This window comes from Rhyacophila brunnea, unplaced genomic scaffold (genome assembly GCF_057557595.1).
Source record: "Rhyacophila brunnea isolate RB1 unplaced genomic scaffold, BYU_Rbru_1.0 scaffold_13, whole genome shotgun sequence".
Lineage (NCBI taxonomy): Eukaryota > Metazoa > Arthropoda > Insecta > Trichoptera > Rhyacophilidae > Rhyacophila > Rhyacophila brunnea.
Window position 1 is genome coordinate 9,459,714 of NW_028232785.1, and position 24,004 is coordinate 9,483,717.

Sequence of the window (24,004 nt, forward strand, 5' to 3'; positions counted from 1 at the left end):
GAAGGAAGAAGGACACACGGTGGAAACCCAAAAATCTACTACGACAAAAGTACACTGTTTGTGTAGTAAGTCATAAAACTAAAACGGATGACTCGGTTCATTGCCGACTCAAGTAGAAAGCCGATACATTCACAGCGAATGGTCCTACTTTTTCCGCCCCTCCCGTCTTTGTTTATATATGAACTGTCGTTGCCAGTCATTGTTCTATAGAGTGCTCATACTGACGCGTCTATCGTGTTTGCATAGGGAATGGTTTGATTTGAATAGATTAGTTACAGATGATAAATAACACACTAGCATTAACACACCTTCTACAAAAATCCAATGCATTGATCAATGTTACATATTATTTTTTGGAAATCGATATTACCATCGGTTTTTGTGTGAAGGACTAGTCTGACTTTGACAGCTGATGAATAACAGGAATGTATATTATTTATACTCAATTTGAAACGAGAAAGGTCGAATCAATATCGTCGCTATAGGAATGGTTTGTCAAATATCCATTTTTGTCGAAATTGACCTTTCAATGAAAAATATTTTTTTGTATCTAAATGGACCACAACCATCCTTTTCTTTAAATTTCTTTGTAATAAAAACAGCATTCATATGCTGTAAAAACAACAATTTAAGTACCTCCATGTATTTATAGGATAATGAAATTTGATTTTCGTCTCCTGAACATTTGACATTTATTTGGTCTATTCGACAAACCAATCCAACAGCGACGTTTTGACAGATGAAAAGTGGACCACTCGTTACTTGTGCAAAAAGTTATGCTTAGTCTTTTTTAATCTAAAGATGGCGGTGGTCGGTCCCGCCATTGTTACATTTGTTTCTGTCAGAGATAAATCGAACTGTTGTTGATAATAAAACACGCTTGAAAATTGTATTATATTGCATAAATTTCTTCGATATAATATATTAATAACGGTTTCTACGTTTAAAAAGTAAATTTCATGTCGGTTTTTCTAAAACTAACCTCAAACGTGGAGCCGGCATCGTCGGCAACCTCTTGCTTTATATATACATTAGCGTCCTCGCTGTTTGAATGTAATATCGGTACATCAAACCAATGCTGATCTTCTGCGTCAGGTTTCAATTCAAATGGTTCGCGTTTTGCATCCATTTTATGTATTTAATACACAAAAGTGTCACAGTGTAACATTGAAAAACAAGTCGACAGACAGCTGTGCGTCTAGGGATGTCAAAAAAGTGTCAATACTTTTAATCAATACTTTGATTCCTTTGCATCAATACATTTCTTCAAAAATTACAATACCAATGGTTTTCCAATTAATATATTTTTATTAGGTAGGTAGGTACCTATCTATTTGGATTCGATACCTACATAATTACTTTTAAAGGGTATTATTTGGTTACATAGAACACAACAAATTATTACTTTGGCCTGTAGGTAGGTACCTACCTAATTTATTATACATAATGCGTCAATTACATTAAGCTACTTTACGAGCTGTTTATTGGCGAATTTAAAATCGGGCTATTCAGCTACTACGATTGTGATGATGACACACGAAACATTCCATTCGCTGAGAAGCCACAAGCCAGCGACTATTTTGACAGAACGTAGTTCGTTTTTTTACCGGGAGGTTGCTACTGCGCAGACGCAGTAGGCCCACACGCCGGCGTGTTGCGAGTAAAGTTGACCGGCTTTCAACTTTTTACGGTAAATTGTTTGCAATCTGCTTGTTAGCTTGACTTCAATGATGACACTGGGCGACTTTACAAGCAGATTGTAAATTCGCCAATAAGCAGCTTGTAATGTAGCTCAATGTAATTGACGCATAAGACAGTTATTTTATGTGTAGGTTATATTTTTATCCGTTGTTTGCTTATAAAAATAATTGATTGTTTCTTGTCTGTTTAGTGGAAGCCAGCGGCAATCAAATTTTGAAAATTGTCGATATACTGGAATATTTGTTAGGTTAGGTCAGGGGTCGGCAAACTCTTGGACCAAAAGAGCCAAATATGAGTATCACAACGGTTAAAAAAAATTTCGAGAGCCATACATATATTTTTATAAATATGATTTATTTCATTGAATGTTATTGTTTATTTATCAAATGAAGAAGATTTTGCGAATAAAACTAACGCAAATATAAGTTTTTTTATTGTTGAAATTATAAATATATTTTTTACAGAAAATGAGTTACATCCATGTAACTTGTAGTTTTCAATTTTAGGCGCGACTCCAAATTCCCATCGGTTATTTGGCTTATCTAAATGTTATTTATATTATTCATGTTTGAAAATAATTGTTCACATACACATTATGTAGACTCGAATATAAGTTCTAAAAGCTATACCATGTATTAAAAATCGTAGTATCTACCTTATTATGTATTCTTTTAGAGCGCTCCGCTGAGTTGTGAAATTAAATTGCATTTTTCTCTCTCCAAATCCTCAATTTTGGCGGCAAGACCTGCAAATTTGGAGCTACATAACTATTTGCTTGTTAAATTTACAAAAGAATCTATTTCAAAGTGCTCGTGTCAATATGAAATGGAGAAAAATTTAATTTGTCGACTTTTGCAATGGGCGGATTTAAAACGAACAAAATCATACCTTTTTTGTAAAAAAAAATGTAAATTAGGAATTTGGCAAAGAGCCGCAAGCCAATACCCAAAGAGCCGCATGTGGCTCGCGAGCCGCGGTTTGCCGATCCCTGGGTTAGGTGATTACCTATAATCCCCGCAGCGTTGAGCCTTTCTTTGTAAGTACCTATTCTTATCAAGTATTAATAAGCATGTATGATGAATGGCTGGTATTGTATTTGATAAAGATTTGATTTATCGCACCATTGTTCAAATCAATCTAAACGTCATGCAATGCAGGGCTCGAAATGGATCGGAGCGCACCGGAGCACCGTTCCTGTTCATGAAATCAGTAAAATTATCGCTCCGTCTCGTAGAAAAAAATAATTTGACCGTCTGATAGGCCATATAATAGAAATTCTAACACACTTACTTTTATTAAATAGGTACACATGAAATTTGATAACTATGTAAATATCTTCAAGAAACTGTTGAGCGCTCCGGTTCGTAAACTTCTCCATTTCGAGCGCTGATGCAATGCATTTATATCACTCTTTGTTTAAACTTCCGTCTAACGGATATTGTTTTATAAATATGACTGCATTCAATCACTGTATCAACTCAGACTGTAACAAGTTATTGTCTAAAAAATATAATCTATTATAATATTGTAACCAATATAATTCCGTGGCCGCTCGGCTTAAGCGTTGGACTATAACGCCGTGGGTCCCAGGTTCGAATCCTGGGTCTGGCAAGTACACATATTGTTTTTCAATTTGTGTTTGTCACCAGGGTATGGACCTAATAGGTTGAGCAAGTGGCTGACATCCATTTCTCGTAAAAATACAAAGTCTGTCAATTCAAACCTCTACTCTGTGGAGGCCCATAATATGATCCTATTAGGAACGGATATGGTCGAAAGAAGAATTCGATATTATATTATTACCTTCTAATAAAGACAGTTTAAATATAAAAGCTGTTTATATGAAGTTGATCCCGTCACTTCTTAACAAGGTTATCATTCTTGCATTCATGAATTTTACCGAAATCGGCTATGAAATTCCCACCTGGTTTCCAGTAGAGAGACTTGTAGGCAGCGGCGGCTCCTCTAATACAATGCTAGTGCTACGCACTGCCTGCATTTTTTAAGACATCGCTCAATTTTGCATTATTATTCATGTGTAGGTATCACTCACTTCGCGAAGTAGAACATATAGCAGTATTATGAACAATACGTCTCCTTCTACGAACGCAAAGCGATCGCGTCCAAATATTATGATACTCAGTTTTATTATTTATTGAATATTATTTAATTTACCTTCTGAGAAGTTTGATGTTTCACCCATTTTACACTAAACTATCTTAACTTATGGACACAATAGCCTTCAGTGATTGAGATAATCACGAAGAGACGCTTTAGGTGGCTGGAACGGATGCCGTCAAAGAGTGTGACACTTCGTACACTTATGGCACAGCGTCAAGGGTTCCATCGTCGTGGCCGCCCCTCCCTTATCCTGCAGTGTTGCCACAAAAGCGACCTACGCGCTGCAGGCCTGATATGGCGGGAGGCGCAAGAGTTGGCGATGTACCGAGGGAAGTGGTGCGAACTTGTGCTTGCCCTATGCCCCAATGCAGGGTCATGACAGGGTGAAAGAAAAAGAAGAAGTAGATCTTTTCTTTATAGAAGGTAAATTATTTCGCACTACCAGAAAATGTTATTCTGAAGACCACCGGCCTGACACTGCTTGTAGGTACCAAATAAATATTAAGTAGTATTATTTTTACTGACAAAATAAATAACGTATAAATAACACAAATAATCGATCAATAATATTATTACAACATGGTTTTGAGATAACAATTTTGACACGTATTCATCTTATATTGTTTGTAGGTACTTTTGAGTTGATAAATCAATCATCAGCCTGCTTCTATCCACTGCTGAATGAAGGAGTTAAAATCCATAGAAACCCTGAAAATATTAATAGGGGTGATGGATTACGGTTAAAAACGTCATGACTTCCGGCACTATCAGCAAAATCCAATATTCGAGTCGGTATCCCTGGTCGTAACGATTGACAGATTACTCTGAGCAACGTTTGCTCTTAGCTAATCGGATTCCTTTTGACATTCTTAAAGCAATGTTTACATTCACATACCTACACTACATTTCCATCATAAAACATATTATCATCTCTTGATAATGGCCTCTGCAACGAGCCCGAAACGACGAGTAAAGAAGGAAGAAGGACACACGGCGGAAACCCAAAAATCTACTACGATATGTTCTGAATAAGGCTAAGAATTTTTTTAATTAAATAACAGATAGTGTACCTAGTTTAATTAAAATGTATTCATGCTTGAATCACGATTACAAAAATTTTAATTACATATTATTAATATAATTATTAACATCTATTAATTGTGACATTTAAATAATTTTAGCAAAGAAATAAAGTCAATATGTGTTTTTTCATCTTCTCGGACACCATCTATACTGGTGAAATTACATAATCATTTTTAATAGGCTTTTTACCAGAATGACTCATTTTGTGTTTTTTGAGGTCACTTGGCCGAATACACGAATAAAGACATTCATCACATTTGAATGGCCTTTGACCAGAGTGTGTCATTTTATGAAATTTCAAATGATTAGATTTTATACATGAGTAATTACAATCATCACATTTAAGTGGCTTTTCACCGGAATGAGTTATTTTGTGTAATTTCATGTCATTAGACCGAATGCATGAATATTTACATTCAATACATTTAAAACGTATATCATTCGAATGATTCATTTTGTGTAAACTCAAGTCATTAGATCGAATGCACGAGTAATTGCATTCATTACACTTAAATGGTTTTTCGCCTGAATGACTCATTTTGTGTGATTTCATATCATTAGAACGAAGGCATGAGTAGGTACATTCATTACATTTAAAAGGTTTTTCACCGAAATGAGTTGTTTTGTGTAATTTCATGTCATTAGAACGAATACATGAATAATTACAATTAAGACATTTGAAAGGTTTTTCACCGGAATGAGTCATTTTATGATATTTCATGTCAGTAGAACGTACGCATGAATAATTACATTGTTCACATTTATGTGGTTTTTCGCCGGAATGACTCATTTTGTGTTTTTTTATGTCAGAAGACCTGACGCACGAGTAATTACAATCTATACATTTAAACGGCTTATCCTTTAAATGACCCATTTTATGTAATTTTATGCTCTGTGACAATGAACAAGAGTAATCACACTGATCACACTTGAATTGTTTTTCACGAGAATGAGTAATTTTGTGAGATTTAAGATGACCGGATGTTATGCATGAGTAATTACATTCATCACATTTAAATGGCCTTTCACCACTATGAATCATTTTGTGTGATTTCATGTTACCAGATTCGATACATGAGAAATTACATTGTAGACATTTAAACGGTTTCTCACCAGAATGAGTCATTTTATGCTTTTTTAAGCTACCAGATTGTATGCACGAGTAATTACATTCAAGACAATTGAATGGCTTTTCACCTGAATGAGTCATTTTGTGTTTCTTCATGCTACTAGATATATTGCAAGTGTAATCACATTCGCTACATTTTAATAACTTATCACATAAATGAGTCATCTGATGTATATTTAAAACACTGGAATACTTAGAGGAGTAGTTACACTTAACACATTTAAATCGTTTTAAATTAGAGTATGTTAATTTCACTGTTTCTTTTTCATGAAGTGCTTTGTGAAGCTTCAATATGTGTAGTGATGAAAAAAATTTGAAACAAATACAGCACGCAAAATTTTCTTCATGAAATATAGTTTTTTCTAACATAATAACAGCTATTAATAAATCAGGATTTGTGACATTAAATGAAATATTCGTATGGTTACTCTTGTGAAAGACATCGCCTATGTTAGTACACATTTTATGTTCCTCTAGTTCTTCTTTAATGTCGCGTTCATCAATCTGCATGTCCTTGGGCGTTTGTATTATAGATTTACATTTTAACGGTTTGAGAATTGGGATGGCAGCTAATGCTGTGGGTGCAGCAATGAGCTAAAAAAATCAATAAAATAATTTGATTAATGGTAAAAATATAATATACTTAAGGGGGGCATGCTCAGCGTAGTTCAAAATGGAGCTTCTGTTCTATTTTCAAAGCATGATCCTGGACATACCTTAAACGTTGTAGATAATCTATTTATATAATTTTGAAGCCTACTATCTATATACTATTTTAACAAACCTCGCTCTAATGTTTTAGAATATAGTCATATTTCAGTACATAAATGTGCAGTGGTGTTAAGATTATTTACATTTATTAATTTTTAAACGCATTTATAAAACCATCAGTGTAATTTATTTCGACATCATTATACTGAAATACTTACGATAAAAAATTATATTGATAATCTCTGTGATCCCAAATTTGACAAGAATTGGGCATTTTACTATTAAAAAATGGGTAAATTAACACATTTGAAGATAATTCTAAAGATACTCATTATAAGCTATGTCTTTGACCATTCAAGTGTGATAAACATCCTGCATATGATATACGCAATAATGATTGCTTTATAATAATTATTGACCTAAGAAAAAGGAATGTGTTTTTTGAAATACGCCATTTCTTTTGGCATTCCCAATGACATTAATATGGACGAATAATCTGGGGAAAAAAATGACACTCACTTTATTGTCGGGTCTGCCGAATGGCATAATCTGTTCTAACGCCATTACAATAAAGATGATATTGCTATTAGTTCCTGATGCTTTTTGTTGGTTCTGCCGGATGGTTCGGTTCGAACGGGTTCGCTCAAATGAACATTGACATTAGAAACACTGCTCTAACGCCATTACAATAAAAGTCATATTGCTATAAATTCCCGATGCGTGATATAGCATAATGTAAATTGCTTGACGTCCACCTATACATGCGAATGCGCGAATTTACTTGCTAGCTACTGTATTGAGTGCGTCGTCCATTAATAATGTCATTGGGCATTCCCCAGTGGTTAAGCTACAACATACAGCCGTAGCCATAAATTGACAAACTATAATTGAAGTAAGGAGTAAAATGATGTTAACGAGCGTGTTTGAACATGTACCGAAAAAAATTCGGTTAGGTACTTACCATTTTGACCCACGCTGAGCACGTCCGCCCTTAAATAACTTACACAAAGAAAAAAACCAGTGGGTCTAAGGTAAGGACAGTAAATTCATCATCATGATAAAATATAAACTGCTAAGTATAAGACATCAGTTATAACGTTTTTCAGTGCGGGACATTTATTTTTAACATATTGTGGACATTACAAATTATAAGTTTAAGACGTTCACAACACGACATTTAGAAACAAAGGAGTATAAAACAGTGAAACTAAAAAAATGAGATAGATCAGTATAGAAATATATAGTATGTTATTAAACAGTAGAAATGTGTAAATACAACAAATCTAAATTAGATAGGTACAAGGAAGTACACCTAATGAGTTAAGCAGACCCTATTTTAAGAATTTATAAAACAACGTCCACCTATACTCATCCTCGCGTTGGTGGAATATATCAACACCCGAAGCAATTTCGTTGAACATAGTTATCGCCCTCCCAATTGGCATTACCAGTGGCAGGTTCGTTCTGCACCTTAAGAGAATAAACAACTGAAGGTCTCTATTTACGTAAGAGCTTAGAGCGGAATGCAGAAATATTTGTCATAACAAAAATTTCCTTAGCAGAAAATACTATGCAGAAACATTGTCCTTAGTTAAGTTCGTTTCTATTGAAAATAATACAATATTTAAAACTTCTCTTTCCCATAGTTTAGGTAAATTATTTTATAATTGTTAAACGGTGACAAAAATATGACAACTGCTTTTTATAAATGCAATAACTATCAATACATATTAACATTTAATTATAATACTCTTATGTTTCCGTTATAAGTCATTATACGTGATTCCACAGGCACCGCAAGATATTTTTTTAACATGGTAACACTACCGTCAAGTGTCATTCTATCACCTGGCATCTTGTATTTCTGCGGGCTGGAGTATAAAAGTAAAATAATATTCTGCAAGTACATGCCAAACGAATTAACACTATAAATATCCATATTGAGATACAATGTTAAATGAATTTGAGTTTATGGACTGTTTTATAGACATGCGAATTTATTTTGACAGCAGCTGTCAGTGGTAAATGGTAATACAAAAGGGAATTCCCTAACTCAATACTCAGGATTGTCTATAGTTAAGTCATGCTTTCCGGCGACTTATCCTTAGGATCAAAATCTTAGATTGTGCATTCCGCTCTTAGTATTTATTACGTGCGTGTTTGCGTGACCAATGGGTAGTGTTCGTGGAAGTTCATAACAAACAGGTTAGAAATTTAACAGTGTTTTGGTTTTGCGTGCATTATATTTTTATTATGTAGTCTGAAGAAACTATTTCTGAAAGATAATCTATGCCTGACTATATTACTTTTTTGCCATACTCTTTAAAAGAATGATGACGTCATGTAAATTATACGTATGCAGTTGGCTATATCAAATTTCTGTAAAGTACAAAAGTACGTAAGTAAGTAAAGTACAAACTATTGTACCAGAAACAGATAACAATTTAGCATTGAGATCAAAAAAATCGCGTTGTTTATGGAGCAATTCGCAGGCAACTACATGCGAAAGCCTCAATTACATTGAGCTTCTTTACGAGCTGTTTATTGGCGAATTTAAAAGCAGGCGATTTAGCTACTGCGATTTGATGATTACACACAAAACTTTCCATTCGCTGAAAAGCCACTAGCCAGCGACTATTTTGACAGAACGTAGTTCGTTTTTTTTACCGGGAGGTTGCTACTGCGTTCTACTGCGCAGACGCAGTAAGCCCACACGCCGGCGTGTAGCGTGTAAAGTTGACCGGCTTTCAACTTTTCTCGGTAAAGTGTTTACAACCTGCTTATTAGCTTATTCGATGATTACACTGGGCGACTTTACAGGCAGATTGTAAATTCGCCAATAAACAGCTCGTAAAGAAGCTCAATGTAATTGAAGCTTAACATACTTTTGAACCATTCAGAATTATGTAAATATAAATGAATTATACGATTACTGTAATACATACTATAGAGATACTATCTCTATAATGTTTGGGGCTTTCACGGTGTTTTTTTATCGTAGTAGATTTTTGGGATTCCACCGTTTGTCCTTCTTCCTTCTTCACTCGACGTTTCGGGCTTGTTGCAGAGGCCATTATCAAGAGTAAAGAGCCATCGTCAACGATTGACAGATTACTCGGAGCAACGTTTGCTCTTAGCTAATCGGATTCCTTTTGACATTCTTGGAGCAACGTTTACATTCATATACCTCCACTATATTTTCATCATAAAACATATCATCTCTTGATAATGGCCTCTGCAACGACCCCGAAACGTCGAGTGAAGAAGGAAGAAAGACACATGGTGGAAACCCTAAAATCTACTACGATACTGTATCTCTAATTTATTGACCTAACTATTGTCAGCTGTTTATCTTTGGTAATCTGAGTATTAGCTGAACATGAATTTGATCTTAACACTATACAGCCATATATTTCTGACACAGCATCACACTACTACTAACTGTAGTAAGACCAGATTCGCGGACACGATTGACACTCCAATGACTACTTAATAAAACCCACATCCTATAAAAATATTTATTATTAATAAAATAAAACATAGTATGTAACCCCACGGTGGCCGCGTGGCTTAAGCGTTGAACTATCACGCCGTGGGTCACAGGTTCGAATCCTGGGTCTTGCAAGTACACATATTGTTTTTCAATTTGTGCGTTGGGAGTCAGGGTATGGACTTAATAGGTTGAGCAAGTGGCTGACATCTATTTCTCGTAAAAAAAAAACAAAAATCTGTTAATACAAACCTCTACTCTGTGGAGACCCATATGATCCTATTAGGGTCGAACATGGTCAAAAAAATGTATGTAATACGTATTCCACGTGATAATTGCATACCGAACACAACAGACTTCTCCTGCTTCTATAGGATTCAACTTTACTGTCCACGCGTTATGCTCAATAAGCACCTCACATACCATGCAGCGTAGATACCTACTTTAAATAATTCTACTAGGTACTCAAATGATAAAAATAATTGTATGTACCTAGTTATATTAGTTAAATTCATATTGTACTGTATACCTGAGTTTCTTGTTTGAATTCCGAATAAGAGCAACTAGGTTGACGGACATCATAATTTTTCTGGTGCTTTGTGTTTTCAATGAATTCGACCTTCAAATTAACACGTTGACAATCAATATCAGATTTTATATTAGCTAGGACCGATTCAGCACTCTGAAAAAAAAAACAACACGTTAGGTATCTTACAATACGATTAAGCCCAGTTTCAGGGTGTTTTGAGTTATTAAAACTATTTACAAAATATTCCTGCGTTCCTCCTGCATCAGCGCTGATCAAATGATTTAAAAATACTAATGTCGTTAAGAATTTAAATATAATTTTGTATGAATATATATAAATAAACAAACAATATTACTTATATTATTATACAAAACACATTTTACAAAACTAACCTTAAAGGTGCAAATGACATTGTCAGCAGTCTCTTGCTTTATATTATAAGGGTCGGCTTTCGGACTGTTTGGATATAATATTGGTACATCAAACCAAGGCAGCTCTTTTGCGTCAGATATGACTTCATCTGGTTCCCATTTCACTTCCATTTTACATAGGTATTTAAACAAAGATGTTATGAATCATTAATGAGTCAAAAAGCATTGTCAGCCATGACATTAGACATTTGCCATAGACTAAATAACATTTTCCGTGGATTATTGCTAGTAAAAATAATACTATTATGTACAATAAATGCACTAGGTCAGCGACATCTTTAGATTTATAAAGCCTGACCATATCTTTTTGCACAAGCAACGAGTAGTCCACTGTTCAGCTGTCAAAATCAGATCACAGATTGCTTGACACATTGATTCGCCCTTTCTCGTTTCAAATTGAATTATAAAAAATTCTCAAGTCAAATATATTAACTATCAGTGCTGTCATGTCTACTGAAATTTCAGTAGATCTACTGATATTTTTGACAATATACTGTTATTGAATCTACTGACATTTTATGATAACTACTGATATTAAATTTCTTCGTTCCACAAAATTCCCACCATCTGGGAAAAAAACGAGCCGTCTTTGAAAAATTGCTAACCGACTACGAAAAAATGGTAACCTGCGTCCCGCAGCGAAATTTTTCTCGTCTAAATAATTGAGAAACAGAAATCTACTGTAATTTAAAATTTTGACTTGGCAACACTGGGGTCAGTAGCTCTTGACTCATGCTAGTTGCAGTTTGGATCGGTACTTATTATATTATTACTGGTTGTTTAAGTTTAAATAATGGAATATATTGATTCGGAAGTTTTGATTACCCTTGTGGAAGCCAGACCTGTGCTGTGGGACAAATTTCTTGACATCTACAAAGATAGAAATGCTACAAAAGATGCATGGCATGAAGTTTGTGTAGAGCTACTCCCAGAATTTGATGTTCTTCATGTCAAAGATAAAAATGTGTTTGGTAAGTAAATTGTAATTAGCGACATAATACTTTTATTATTTTATTTTATACATAGATACTGCATTTATTTTCTTGAAAGATAATAACTGTACAAAAACACTTTTTTAATGTTTAATTGAGTTTAGCTACCTACAGTTTAATAATTAAAGTTTACATTTTTGCCATTTGCCATGGCACACTTCCGACGTCAGAAACGAAATATTTACGTACAAAATACGATCCTCACAGTGACGTCCCGTGGGGATAGACAGATTGAGCGTCGCTTGGGGGTGGCAGTTACTCGAAGGTTGGCAAAACGAGGAGAATCATTAGGTATAATATACCTATAGAAATAGGTAAATACCTAAACTTAGTTATAACAGAAAAACCTTTCCATTAAAAAATTCAGCTCACTGGTTGGAAACAAAATGTATTTATTGACATAAGAGGTTTAACAGGACTGTATTTTTGTCGGGTTCGCAATGTCTAGTTTACTTAAATTGTCCTTGGAGACGTCACGTCCTTTATGACCACAATGACACAGACGTGCAGATTTGCGAATTATATTTGAATTATTTATTCTATCCAAATCAAATTAAAAAATCCTAATTATTTTATCCAAATATTTTTGCCAGTCACTCGCGAGTTTTGAAAGTAAGTTATCAAGTGTTATTTTTAAATGTGTCTGAAACCATCAACCGCCAAACCGTCTGGACTCGCAATATTGTCCATTGAAGTAGAGTTGGCATTTAAATAAAATTAGTTTTAGGGGTAATCCATAGAACACATTTCTTAGATATTGGAGTCTTGAAAGAATGATAAAAAATATTGTATAAAAAATGGGGCGACATTTTGGTCATGCCTAGGGGCGGCATTATGGCTAGGGACGTTACTGCATCTCTGGCGTTGGCGCTGGAATGCAATCCTCTCCCTTTATGGACCAGATTGCTCTCTATAGGTACATCTTGTATTATTTTACTTGCCGTTGAAACTCCAATTCTATAATAATTGTATTGTAGATCAGTAAAACTACAACCACGTAGATACAAGATACCTAGAAAAGAAAAGTTATATATTATACAAAACTTTGAAATTTCACTTACATAGATCATTCAATTTCTTTGTTTCAGGTAAAGAAGTATTAAAGAGATGGACTAATCTTCGAGATTCGTTTTCAAAATACAAGAAAAAGATCAAAGCCAACAAGGCAAGTGGCTCAAAAGCAATAAAATCGAAAAAATATGTATATTTTGACAAATTGCAGTTCCTAAGTAAAGTCTATGATGAACAAGAGACTGTGGATAGTATAGAGAAGAGCGAGGAAACAGTAAATGAAGAAAGGGAAGAAAGCATGGAGCTGCAACTGCAAGTTCCCACTGATGTTTTGGATGTTTCTACTCCAGTAATTGCAAAATCAACAAGTAGTACAGTATCAAAAGGTAGGAAACACAAGAAAGCTGATAATGTTGAACTGAGAAATTTAAAAGCAATAGAAGGAGAGAAACCTTGTAGTAAAATGGCTTTCTTACAAAGTCTCATGCTTCATCTGCAAAAATTTGATGACGAGGAATTCCTACAATTTCAAATGGGAGTTTTAACAGTTATAGGAAATATCAATGAAACAAAGAAAACAATGCACCCTCATCCATCTCATCAGCAATTCTCAACTTATCCTCAACAGCATGTTGTTCATCCTTCAACTACAACTCAAAGTCAACCACAACAATTTGTTAACATCCCACCTAATCAACCTCCTTTTTACCGCCAACAATTATTAAACATGGGTGGCCAAGCTTCTTCAACTTACGCCCAAACGCCTGTACCAAACCAAACACCCCAAATACAAAAATTATCACCCCGAAGTAGTGGAGAAAGTGAACAACCATCTCCATCGTCGCCTTATTTCAAAGTCTTCGCCTCTCCAGAAAGCGATGAGAATAGCATTTCAGTAGTATCCTCAATTGCAGACAGTGTCGATTTTGGTACAATTAACTAACTATGTATGAGTCCATTATTTTAATTTTTTTTTGCCTATATACTTATTTCTGTACTATATAAGTATTTCACTTTGTACCTACTATATATTTCATTCTGCAATGTTCTTTTCTTTAATAAATGCGTATCGAGTCTTAATAACCTTAATATCTTAATAACCTTAATAACCTATTTCAAGTGTACATTACAATTAAATATAAATATTTATACCTAAATACTTTAAAGAAATATAAATTAAATCAAAAATTTAATATAATGGCCAGCATCTCAATTGGTTGTAAGTATACAAGTCCTAAATTGTGTGTTTTGGCGCTGAAAGACATACTAGGTAGGTACCTACTTGAGTTTGTCATGTAATACTTACATCAAATGAGGCAATGGACATGAAAATAATTGAAAAACTTAAATTGATCTATCCGTAGATCCTCAAATCTAATATATAAAAATCAATATTTGTTTGTTTGTTCGTATTTTATGCGCTGCCATACCGTTCATCCGATTGCGATAAAACTTTGTCAACTTATTGCTTGCACTTTCGCGAAGAGTATGGGCTATAATATCTAATATATAAAAATGAATGTCTGCCTGTCTGCCTGTCTGTCCCGTATGCGTTCCTATACCATTAATCCGATTGGGATGAAATTTTGGTAAGTGGTTGTATGCACACCTGCGAAGGTTTCTGAATCAGAAAAACTAGCTTCTTCATTATATCTTCTTTTATTCGTATGGTTTCTATACCATTCATCCGATTGCGATGAAACCTTCGTCAGTTGTTGTGGTAATACCCGCAAAGGTTTCTGAATTAGTACAACCATCTTCTTCTTCTTCATTATACCTTCTTTTATTCGTATGGTCCCTATACCATTTATCCGATTGCGATGAAACTTTCGTCAGTGGTTGTGCCAACACCCGCGAAGGTTTCTAAATTGATACAACTATTTTCTGCTTCTTTTTCTTCTATTCTATCTTCTTCTATTCGTATGCGTTCATGCGTTCCTATACCATTCATCCGATTGCAATGAAACTTTGGTGAGTTGTCGTGCGCATGCCCACGAAGATTTCTGAATTAGAAAATCATCTTCTTCTTCTATTCGTATGCGTTCCTATACCATTCATCCGATTGCGATGAAACTTTTGTCAGTTGTTGTGCGCATACCTGCAAAGTTTTCTAAATTAGTATAATATGAAATACAAAGTTTGTTGTTTGTTTGTTCCATCCAATTAAGATTTTTTTTACTACATATTAATAACATAAAAAAATAACGTTTCCATATTTTGGATTCGATTTTAATTTAGTGTTCTTTTGTTTGACCTACTCCTACTAGAATTATTTTCATATTGCCATATTGTATTACACAGATATTTTAATATTAAAAAAATAATTACCACTTATTTTTTTTTTAAATATCTTAGCTAAATATAACCACGAAGCGACCCTGTGCGAAGCCGGGTACTTCAGTTATTAAGCTATAAAATAAGCCCACTTCCTCACTCCTTTCAATGATAGGCAGGGCTCGAAATGGAACGGAACGCACCGGAGTGCCGTTCTGGCTCGTGAAATTTGTAAAATTATCGCTCCGTCTCGTGGAAAAAATATGTTGACCGTCTGAGCTAGATAGGCCATAGAATAGAAAATCTGACACACTCATTTTTATAAAATACACATACGATTTGATGACTATGTAAATATCTTCTGAAAATTTGTCGAGCGCTCCGGTTCGTAAACTTTTACATTTCGAGCGCTGATGATAGGATGCATCAAAACATGACGTCGGCGTTGTCATCTCTTTCGGCAACAATTATATTATAAACACAATGCAATAATTTGTATAAGATTCAGTATAACCAAATAGCACACACTCAACCACAAACAGTACTCGTGAGTCACCGTGACGGAAAAAAGCCGTGCATAAGCCGTGTAGTGAGAAAAGAAAGCCGATTCGGATTTTGATCGTTCGATTTTCCGCCATACGGCCAAAACCGTATAGGTAGTGTGAAAGCAGGCTCCACGCGGGAAAAAAATCCGACGAAATGAAAGAGGAGCAGAAGTCATAATAAAATTAATTGAAATTATATGATAATTGTTTTGTACTTTACCCTTTTTGTTCATAAAAAGAAAAATAATCCTTTATGTTTTTTGATATATTTGTTTGTTAAGTAATTTATATTACTTTTCTCAAAAATTCGCTAATTACTTTTTATATTTAGTACTTACATTATTTAGGAATACTAATTTTCAGCTATTTGAGTTTTTTTAGTTTCAATTAATACATTTAAAGAGCATTTTATTGTATGTGTTATAATATTGTTTTAGACTACTTAAAAATAGGCACGAGAAATCGCTGTAAATGTTATTTTAATCTATGGCCAACGCCTATTGTCACAGCTGATATTTTACGTATATTATCTATGACCGACATTATGCGCTTTTGGTTTCATTGAAACTCCGTGACATTTTTTGTTATAATAACTACGTAAAATGGAAGTAAAACGCGAACCAGCTGAAATCAAATCTGACGCAGAAGAGCTTCCATGGTTTGATGTACCAATATTACACCCAAACATACCGAAAGCCGACTCTTATAATATAAAGCAAGAGAATTCTGACGATGCCAGTTACATTTTTAAGGTTAGTTCTTCAAAACCTTTTTATTATTAGTAATTTACATATTAAACGCGGCGAGTATATTGCAGGGCACTCATTTACATAATAACATAGTAACACCTCTTGACAGATATACAAAGTTCATTTCATTAATTTTGGTAGGATTTGGTCTGAGATATAAGGACCATTTAATATAACGTGAATTTATTTCAGAGTCCTGAAACGGACATTACTTATATCAAATCTGAAACTGATACTCAACAATTAAATTTAAAGGCCAAATTCCAGGAACACACCACTCTCCAGATCAACTTTGAATATTCACAACCTAGTTGCTCTTATTCTGAATTCGGACCAGCAAATCAGGTACCTACACGTTTTTTCTACCTATATCATGATATTGTTATAAAACATCAAGTCGTATGTATGTAATGTCGTATCGTCTCTGTTCTGGCAGAACACACTAACTGGAGAATATTAGTTTTGAGTAATTTGACTTTGAAGTTATTAAAATGTTTGGAATAGTCTATCATGTGAGTTTATTAAGTTAACGTAAAAAAGAATGACTTTAAAATAAAGACTATTTATTTATTAACACAATCGCTGCGTACCTTTTAATTACTTTTTAATTACCGCATTTAAATAACATGTTAATTGGATCGATCGGCCGCTTAACGAGGCCGCGTCCAATGAGTTAAGAAGGTTTCCAGACGGTAAAGTTAGAAATAAGGAACATTTTGGGATAACTAACTCAATATGTCATTTTTTCGAATTAGTGTCTTCTGCCAGAACAGTGACGATATATATGTGGGTATGTATGTGTGTTTAAGCGTGCGTAATGTGTGTATTAAAAAAAAGAACAAAACCTTCTTCTTATTGTGCCATCCCCTAGCGCAGGTCGGCCACCATTAAGGCGATCTTATCTTTGTCGGCTGCTACCCGGAACAGTTCGGTGGAGCTGCACTCGTACCAATCACGGAGGTTCTTAAGCCACGAAATGCGGCGCCGTCGTCTGCTACGCTTCCCATTGATCTTACCTTGAATGACAAGTGGGGGAATGCTGTATTTTTGTCCTCTCATAATGTGGCCGAGGTATTGTAGTTTCCTGGTTTTGATACTACGTAGGACTTCTCGGTCCTTCCCCATTCGATTGAGAATTTCAACATTTGTCACCCGGTCAGTCCAAGGAATTTTGAGGATGCGTCTATACAGCCACATCTCGAAAGAAGTCTCCGTGACATCTCATGGTTTGGTGGAACAAAACCTAGGTAACTTAAAAACCTGACATTTTGATACAGCGATTAGTGCAATTGTGTTTAAAGATTGTTAATTTATCAATACACATTCTTATTTATTATTATTAGCTATTTATTTTATTTACACCTCTCATTAGTTACTTATGATTTGTGTAGTTGCACATCGTGTTGTAAAGATGCATGTTGTGCAACGCGTAGGGATAAATAAGTATTGACTTCATACGACAATAAACGAAGATAAACTTTGTCATATTCCTCTTAATAAGGGCGCCGTTTTTGGCTGCAGCGCAGCGCAATTCGTTGTGCTGCCTGCACCACAGAACAGATAATGAATATAATTCCCATAGGCTATATAGTAAATACCAATACAGTAAATTTTGACTCAGGGTTTTGAATGTGTAAGTGTCCTATGAAAATGAACCATGCATTATAGACGTGCAATAGTGTGTCACCACTATTAAATGAGCGTCAATGCATAAACCGAGAGCAGTTGTCAGTATTCGATGTATGACGTATTCTTAACACGTCTTTAAATTTATCCCGTATTCCTCCTTACTCGAGATCGTTTGCCTGCTTCTCCTCACACGTTAGGTATTTCAGTAGGTACCCATTATTTCGGAGTTCCCTGGCCGGCATAGTTTTTGCGTGACTCTTCATATTTGGGCGTGCCATTTTTACCTTCACTGCCCTGCGCTTCGCTGACTGCATAGTGTTGTATCATTTTATAGATGTCTTGCTAGTTTACAACACTGTGTATCCACAATATCCACACATCCAGCGCCATCTTTTTGAGTCGGCTATGTCTTTGTTTGACAACGGTATTATTTATTTCTCCACATGTTTTTTTCAGATAATTTCTGCAACTACATTGCCTTCCGATGCGAATGTCAGTTCGTCGAGAATATCAGAATTACACGGACCTCACGATGACTTGCTTATTGACCAAACAGACATTAAAAAAGAACTTCACATATATGACAGCTTTACAAATATTGTAGACGTCAGCTGTCAAACTGTTAAACGCAAAGTCTATCCATCTGATGTAACAAATGCTGACTTATTAGTGGCTGTTATAAAGATAGCAAAATTTCAATTTTATAAAGAAAACTTTGTGTGCTGTATTTGTTACAATTTTTTTTCGTCATTAGACTTACTGAAGCTTCACAAAGCACTTCATGTAAATAAAACAGTAAAAATAACTCATTCTGATATAAAACAATATAAATGTGATAGATGTAAGTACTCATCTAAGTATAAGAGTGATTTAAAGCTACACAAAATGACACATTCCGGTGAAAAACCGTTTATATGTAATTTCTGTAATTACTCATGTATACAATCTAGTAGCATGAAGCAACACAAAATGACTCATTCTGGTGAAAAGCCATTTAAATGTGATCAATGTAATTTCTCATGTATCGAATCTGGTAACATGAAATCACACAAAATGATACACTCCGGTGAAAAGCCATTTAAATGTGACGAATGTAATTATTCATGCATAACATCCGGTAATTTAAAATCACATAGAATGATTCATTCAGGCGAAAGGCCGTTTAAATGTGACCAATGCGATTACTCGTGTATAATATCTAATAATATGAAATCGCATAAAATGACGCATTCTGGGGAGAAGCCATTTAAATGCGACGAATGTAAATTTTCATGTACACGGTCTAGTGATATGAAAATGCACAAAATGACACATTCTGGTGAAAAACCTTTCAAATGTGACGCATGTAATTTCTCGTGTATTCGATTGGGTAGTATGAAAATACATAAATTGAGTCATTCTGGTGAAATGAGATTTAAATGTGAGAAATGCGATTATTCATCAAACTATTTTGGCAATTTAACAAAACACAACGTTACCCATTCCGATGAAAAGCCGTTTAAGTGTAATAAATGTGATTACTCATGCAAAAAATTAATCTATATGAGAAAACATAAAGTTGCACATTCTGGTGAAAAGCAATTTAAAGCAAACAGTGATGCTACCCTACCTCTTGGCCATTTTTCTTGATTAATAGAATTGTCTGTTGAACTGAATTATTAATTGGGTAACACATTGATCAACTTGTTAGTTGGATTGAAGTTAAAACAAATTTCTTCGCAGCTCCATAATCTTGAGATAATAGTCAACATCTCGATTCAATTTAAACTGAAATGTATAATCATTCTTTGTCATTTTTTAAAAAAACACAGAAACATATTGAAAGAACTAAGAAATGATTTTACTTGAGGGGGATTTGACGTCGGATCATTCAGGCTGTGAATGCTCAATGCCCCTTTAGACGATTCATAATATATATAACAATATGTCATGGCAACAACTGCGCCCGTTAACGCTATCTGTGGTTGCGTTTTTATGTATATATGCCCCCCTCTATCTGGCTGGTTTCTCCATTTCCTACGATCTTACGACAAGCGAGCGTGGGTCATTCATGTCGCCGCGCAGACACTGACTCTATTTAAAATAAAATAATGAAATCGCTTCGGATATTGATATATTTCACTTACGTGAGGGTGAATTTAGGTTGACGTTGTTTTATAAGTTTTTAAGATAGGGTCTATCAAAGTTCACTCTGTGTGCTACCATCTACTTTTACTTTGTTATTTTTGTTATTTTATTTCTTTTCTTATCTTATTTCTTATTTTATTACCTATTGTATTATTAATTCACACTTGTCGGTACTTTATTTTTTGTTAAATTATTAACACTTATTTTATGTCATGTCGTGAACGCTTTGAATTTATAATTTGTTATGTTCATTATACCTATGTAAAATAAATAAATTTGATTTGAAAAAAAATTAGAGAGAAAGTGTATTGTTACCTAGAAAATGTATTGTTACAATTTGTAATCGGTTATCATTTGAAATAAAATTAATAATCTATTTTTTCACATAGTAATTTCGTTAATAATAATATTTTCCTTCTCTTTAACCCCAAAATATAGAGCATGAAGCTGAGGGTGGAAGGAAGTTCCGCAGACAAGTCGACGGCCCCAGGAAAAACCGGTGTAAGTCTAAAATCATAAATGTTCAGGAGAGCGAAAAAACTAAAATATTTACGCTATTAAATTCATCATATAAAATGAGTAAGTTTTTGCATATCTTATTTAAATAAATCAGATAGAGCATTTTATGGTCTATATTCCTATCAAATAAATCAAATCAATGGTGATTAATTAATTAACAGCTGAGATAATGTCGAAAAATCGTTTTTATTTGGAATAATATTACGCACTTTATATTTCGACTCGATTCAACATGCTTTTACGCGGACGAAATAGATTACTGACTCCGCATAACACATTCAAATTCTGAGATAGAAACCTTGTTTTACGTCGTATTTTTCTTAGTCTATACGATTTTATTAATTACAACTATAGTTTTAACGCTCCTTTACGGAAAAATTGATATTGCGCAATATTTAATTCGAAATAGTACAGCGTGTCTATAAAATCTTAACAAGGGATATAGGGATATATTGATATATATATATTTTTATACGGAGTTTTTATAATTTAAATGTATTTAAGTGTGACTTTTTATGTTTTTTTGCAAATTATTATTGATATTTTTATAAATAATCAGAATATGTACATTACGAAATAATAAACATTCAGGAAAAATGTTTATAATGGAATAATAAAGAAGTTGTGATGAAATTAATACATAACACTACTTACTACACCATCAATAAAATATCTATTTTTTATACCTACTTCGTAACAAAATTTTCATCAAAAATATAGAATAGATAGAAAACAAAAATATAATGTTAATGGTCATGTATATCGCCAGAACAATTTTAATTTAATTAATATTCAATACAATTATCGAAACGAGAGAGATAATATATTTCATTAAATAAATCATTGTAAGTTCGTTAATAGTTTACATAAAGGATATACTGAGTGAATTAAATTAGTAATTATCACTTTAGAACACACATAATTATTATTGTTCAATACAAAAATACAAAGATATTAAATAACTAGTGGAATATAATATTATAACTATTTGGCACAAATGTACCCACCAAAGCATCGAAATGTTGGAAAAAATATATTTAACTACGTTTATTAGTTTCAAAAATTTTACTACTAATAAACCTAAGGAAAGTGTTATTTATAACCTAATAATTAATATTTAAACACAGCTGAATTCACTTTCGTTATCAAATAAGATCGCATTATTAAACTGTTCATCAGCAGAAGTTAAATTTATATAAAATTTATACTAGGCTTGTATAACATACACATTCTATAATCACGATTAGGTAATTACCTATCTAAAATAACATTGATACAACATTTTGTAGTTCTTATGTAACAAGAGTGATAAGTGATAATCTTTTCAGTACCTACCTTCTATTCTCTTTTTTCAATTCAATTTTTGCAACATAATATCTTTCTGTAATTGATCTTGTAAAATTGTAATTATAAGCTTATAAATACTGATCCAGTGATCATATTAACTATCGTTGTGTTTTTTCTAATGTTTATTGTTGATATGAGTTTAATTATCGATTAGTAAACATAGATGGATTATATTTAATTGTCAACATAAAACATGAAACATCAGTATAAGTACGTCTTAATTGAACTCAGTTATGTTAATTAATACGAGGTGTCGTGATTGCATTAATATAATTGGAAAGTTAAAATAAGTATGTACCTCCCCAACATTGTAATATTTAGTTTAAAATTTAAATAATCGTGGTACGAATCTGAATTTTTCTAAACGGTTGGCTTTCAAGTAGTATTTTCTTTAAATGATACATTATGTTATCTAATCCAATCGATTACGTAGAGTTTTTTTATTTTTCAACAAAACATCGTTTAATATCCGTTGTCATTCATATCACTTTATTTATCTTATTTTGATCGATCAACAAATTGTATAACTCCGACCGATTTAACTTAGATAAAATAATAATTACTATTTTTGCTAGTTTTCATATTTTAAAACAATCATATTCAAAAAATAATACGAGGTATGTATATGAGAGTAGGTACTAGATTTAAAAACCAATTGATATTTTGTTCGATAGTATAGGTACCTACCGGATACCAAATTTTAATCTCATCTTATATACATTAGGTACTTACCTAGATTCTAGACAACAATAAATGCTTCATAAACTGACTATTATCATACACGGTTTTCGGTAAAATTCTATTGAAAATAATAGATAAAATAAGTTTTCAAAAAACCCAGCCTAATCTCTTTTTTAGGTGACCGATGCAATAATAATTTATAATCCACAGAGCTCGTTTTCGAGAAATATTCAATGTAAAAAGTAATAATAATATATACTTACCCTTTTATATTATTGCAAAAATACTTTTAACACGTAGGACGTATTTTTTTTTATTTTTAGCCGGAACTCATATTATTATTACAATGAGCTTAAGTCGGTCCCAATCAATTAGTAAGCATTTCGGAAATTCTCACCATTTCAAAGTGTAGGTAATAAAAATGATTTTTTTCACTTTCTTAAGTCATAAATATTATTCCGTAATTAGTAAGAATTTAACTAAAAGAATAATAAAATAAACTCTCTTGTATTTGCTAGCTAGGTAAGTCCTTCCTTTTAAAATAAATAATAAAATATGTTGTAATTTAAACATGAAAATACTGCCTAGTTGTTATTATCGATGTACAAGACTAATTTAATCAAAATGTGTCATGCTGTACCGAAAATAAAATAATGCTTTGAAGTTAAAACATAATATTGTAGGTATAAGCATCGGCCTATAACATCGTGGGCTCCGAGTTAGAATCATGGGTCTGAAAAATAGATACATATTGTTTTTCAATTTGTGCTCGGAGTCAGAGTATGTACCTAATAGGTTGAGCAAGAGTGGCTGACATCCATTTCTCGTAAAAACAAAACCTGTTCTCCAATCTGTGGGGGGCCTCATTAGGATCGGACATGATCGGATATTTTAGATGAGTAGGTACATTTTTAATTGCAAAACAATTTGTTTTC

The 24,004-nt window shown here is 33.4% G+C and overlaps 3 protein-coding genes across 4 annotated transcripts in view; 2 read left to right on the forward strand and 1 right to left on the reverse strand.

Moving 5' to 3' along the window:
- LOC147076407 (uncharacterized) overlaps positions 1-24,004 on the forward strand; it is a 493,316-nt gene that overhangs the window by 53,991 nt on the left and 415,321 nt on the right. The gene's annotated exons all lie outside the window — the stretch shown is intronic.
- On the reverse strand, positions 5,781-11,341 carry LOC147076410 (uncharacterized). Its single transcript, XM_085940462.1, has 4 exons — positions 11,157-11,341; positions 10,765-10,917; positions 6,463-6,628; positions 5,781-5,797 (listed from the first exon to the last, which is right to left on the reverse strand). Exons 1-4 carry the CDS (start codon positions 11,304-11,306, stop codon positions 5,781-5,783), a joined length of 486 nt encoding a protein of 161 aa, XP_085796588.1. The 5' UTR covers positions 11,307-11,341.
- Positions 11,923-14,286, forward strand: LOC147076411 (uncharacterized). Its single transcript, XM_085941257.1, has 2 exons — positions 11,923-12,166; positions 13,276-14,286. The coding sequence occupies exons 1-2, from the start codon at positions 11,989-11,991 to the stop codon at positions 14,139-14,141; spliced, it is 1,044 nt and encodes a 347-aa protein (XP_085797383.1). The 5' UTR covers positions 11,923-11,988; the 3' UTR covers positions 14,142-14,286.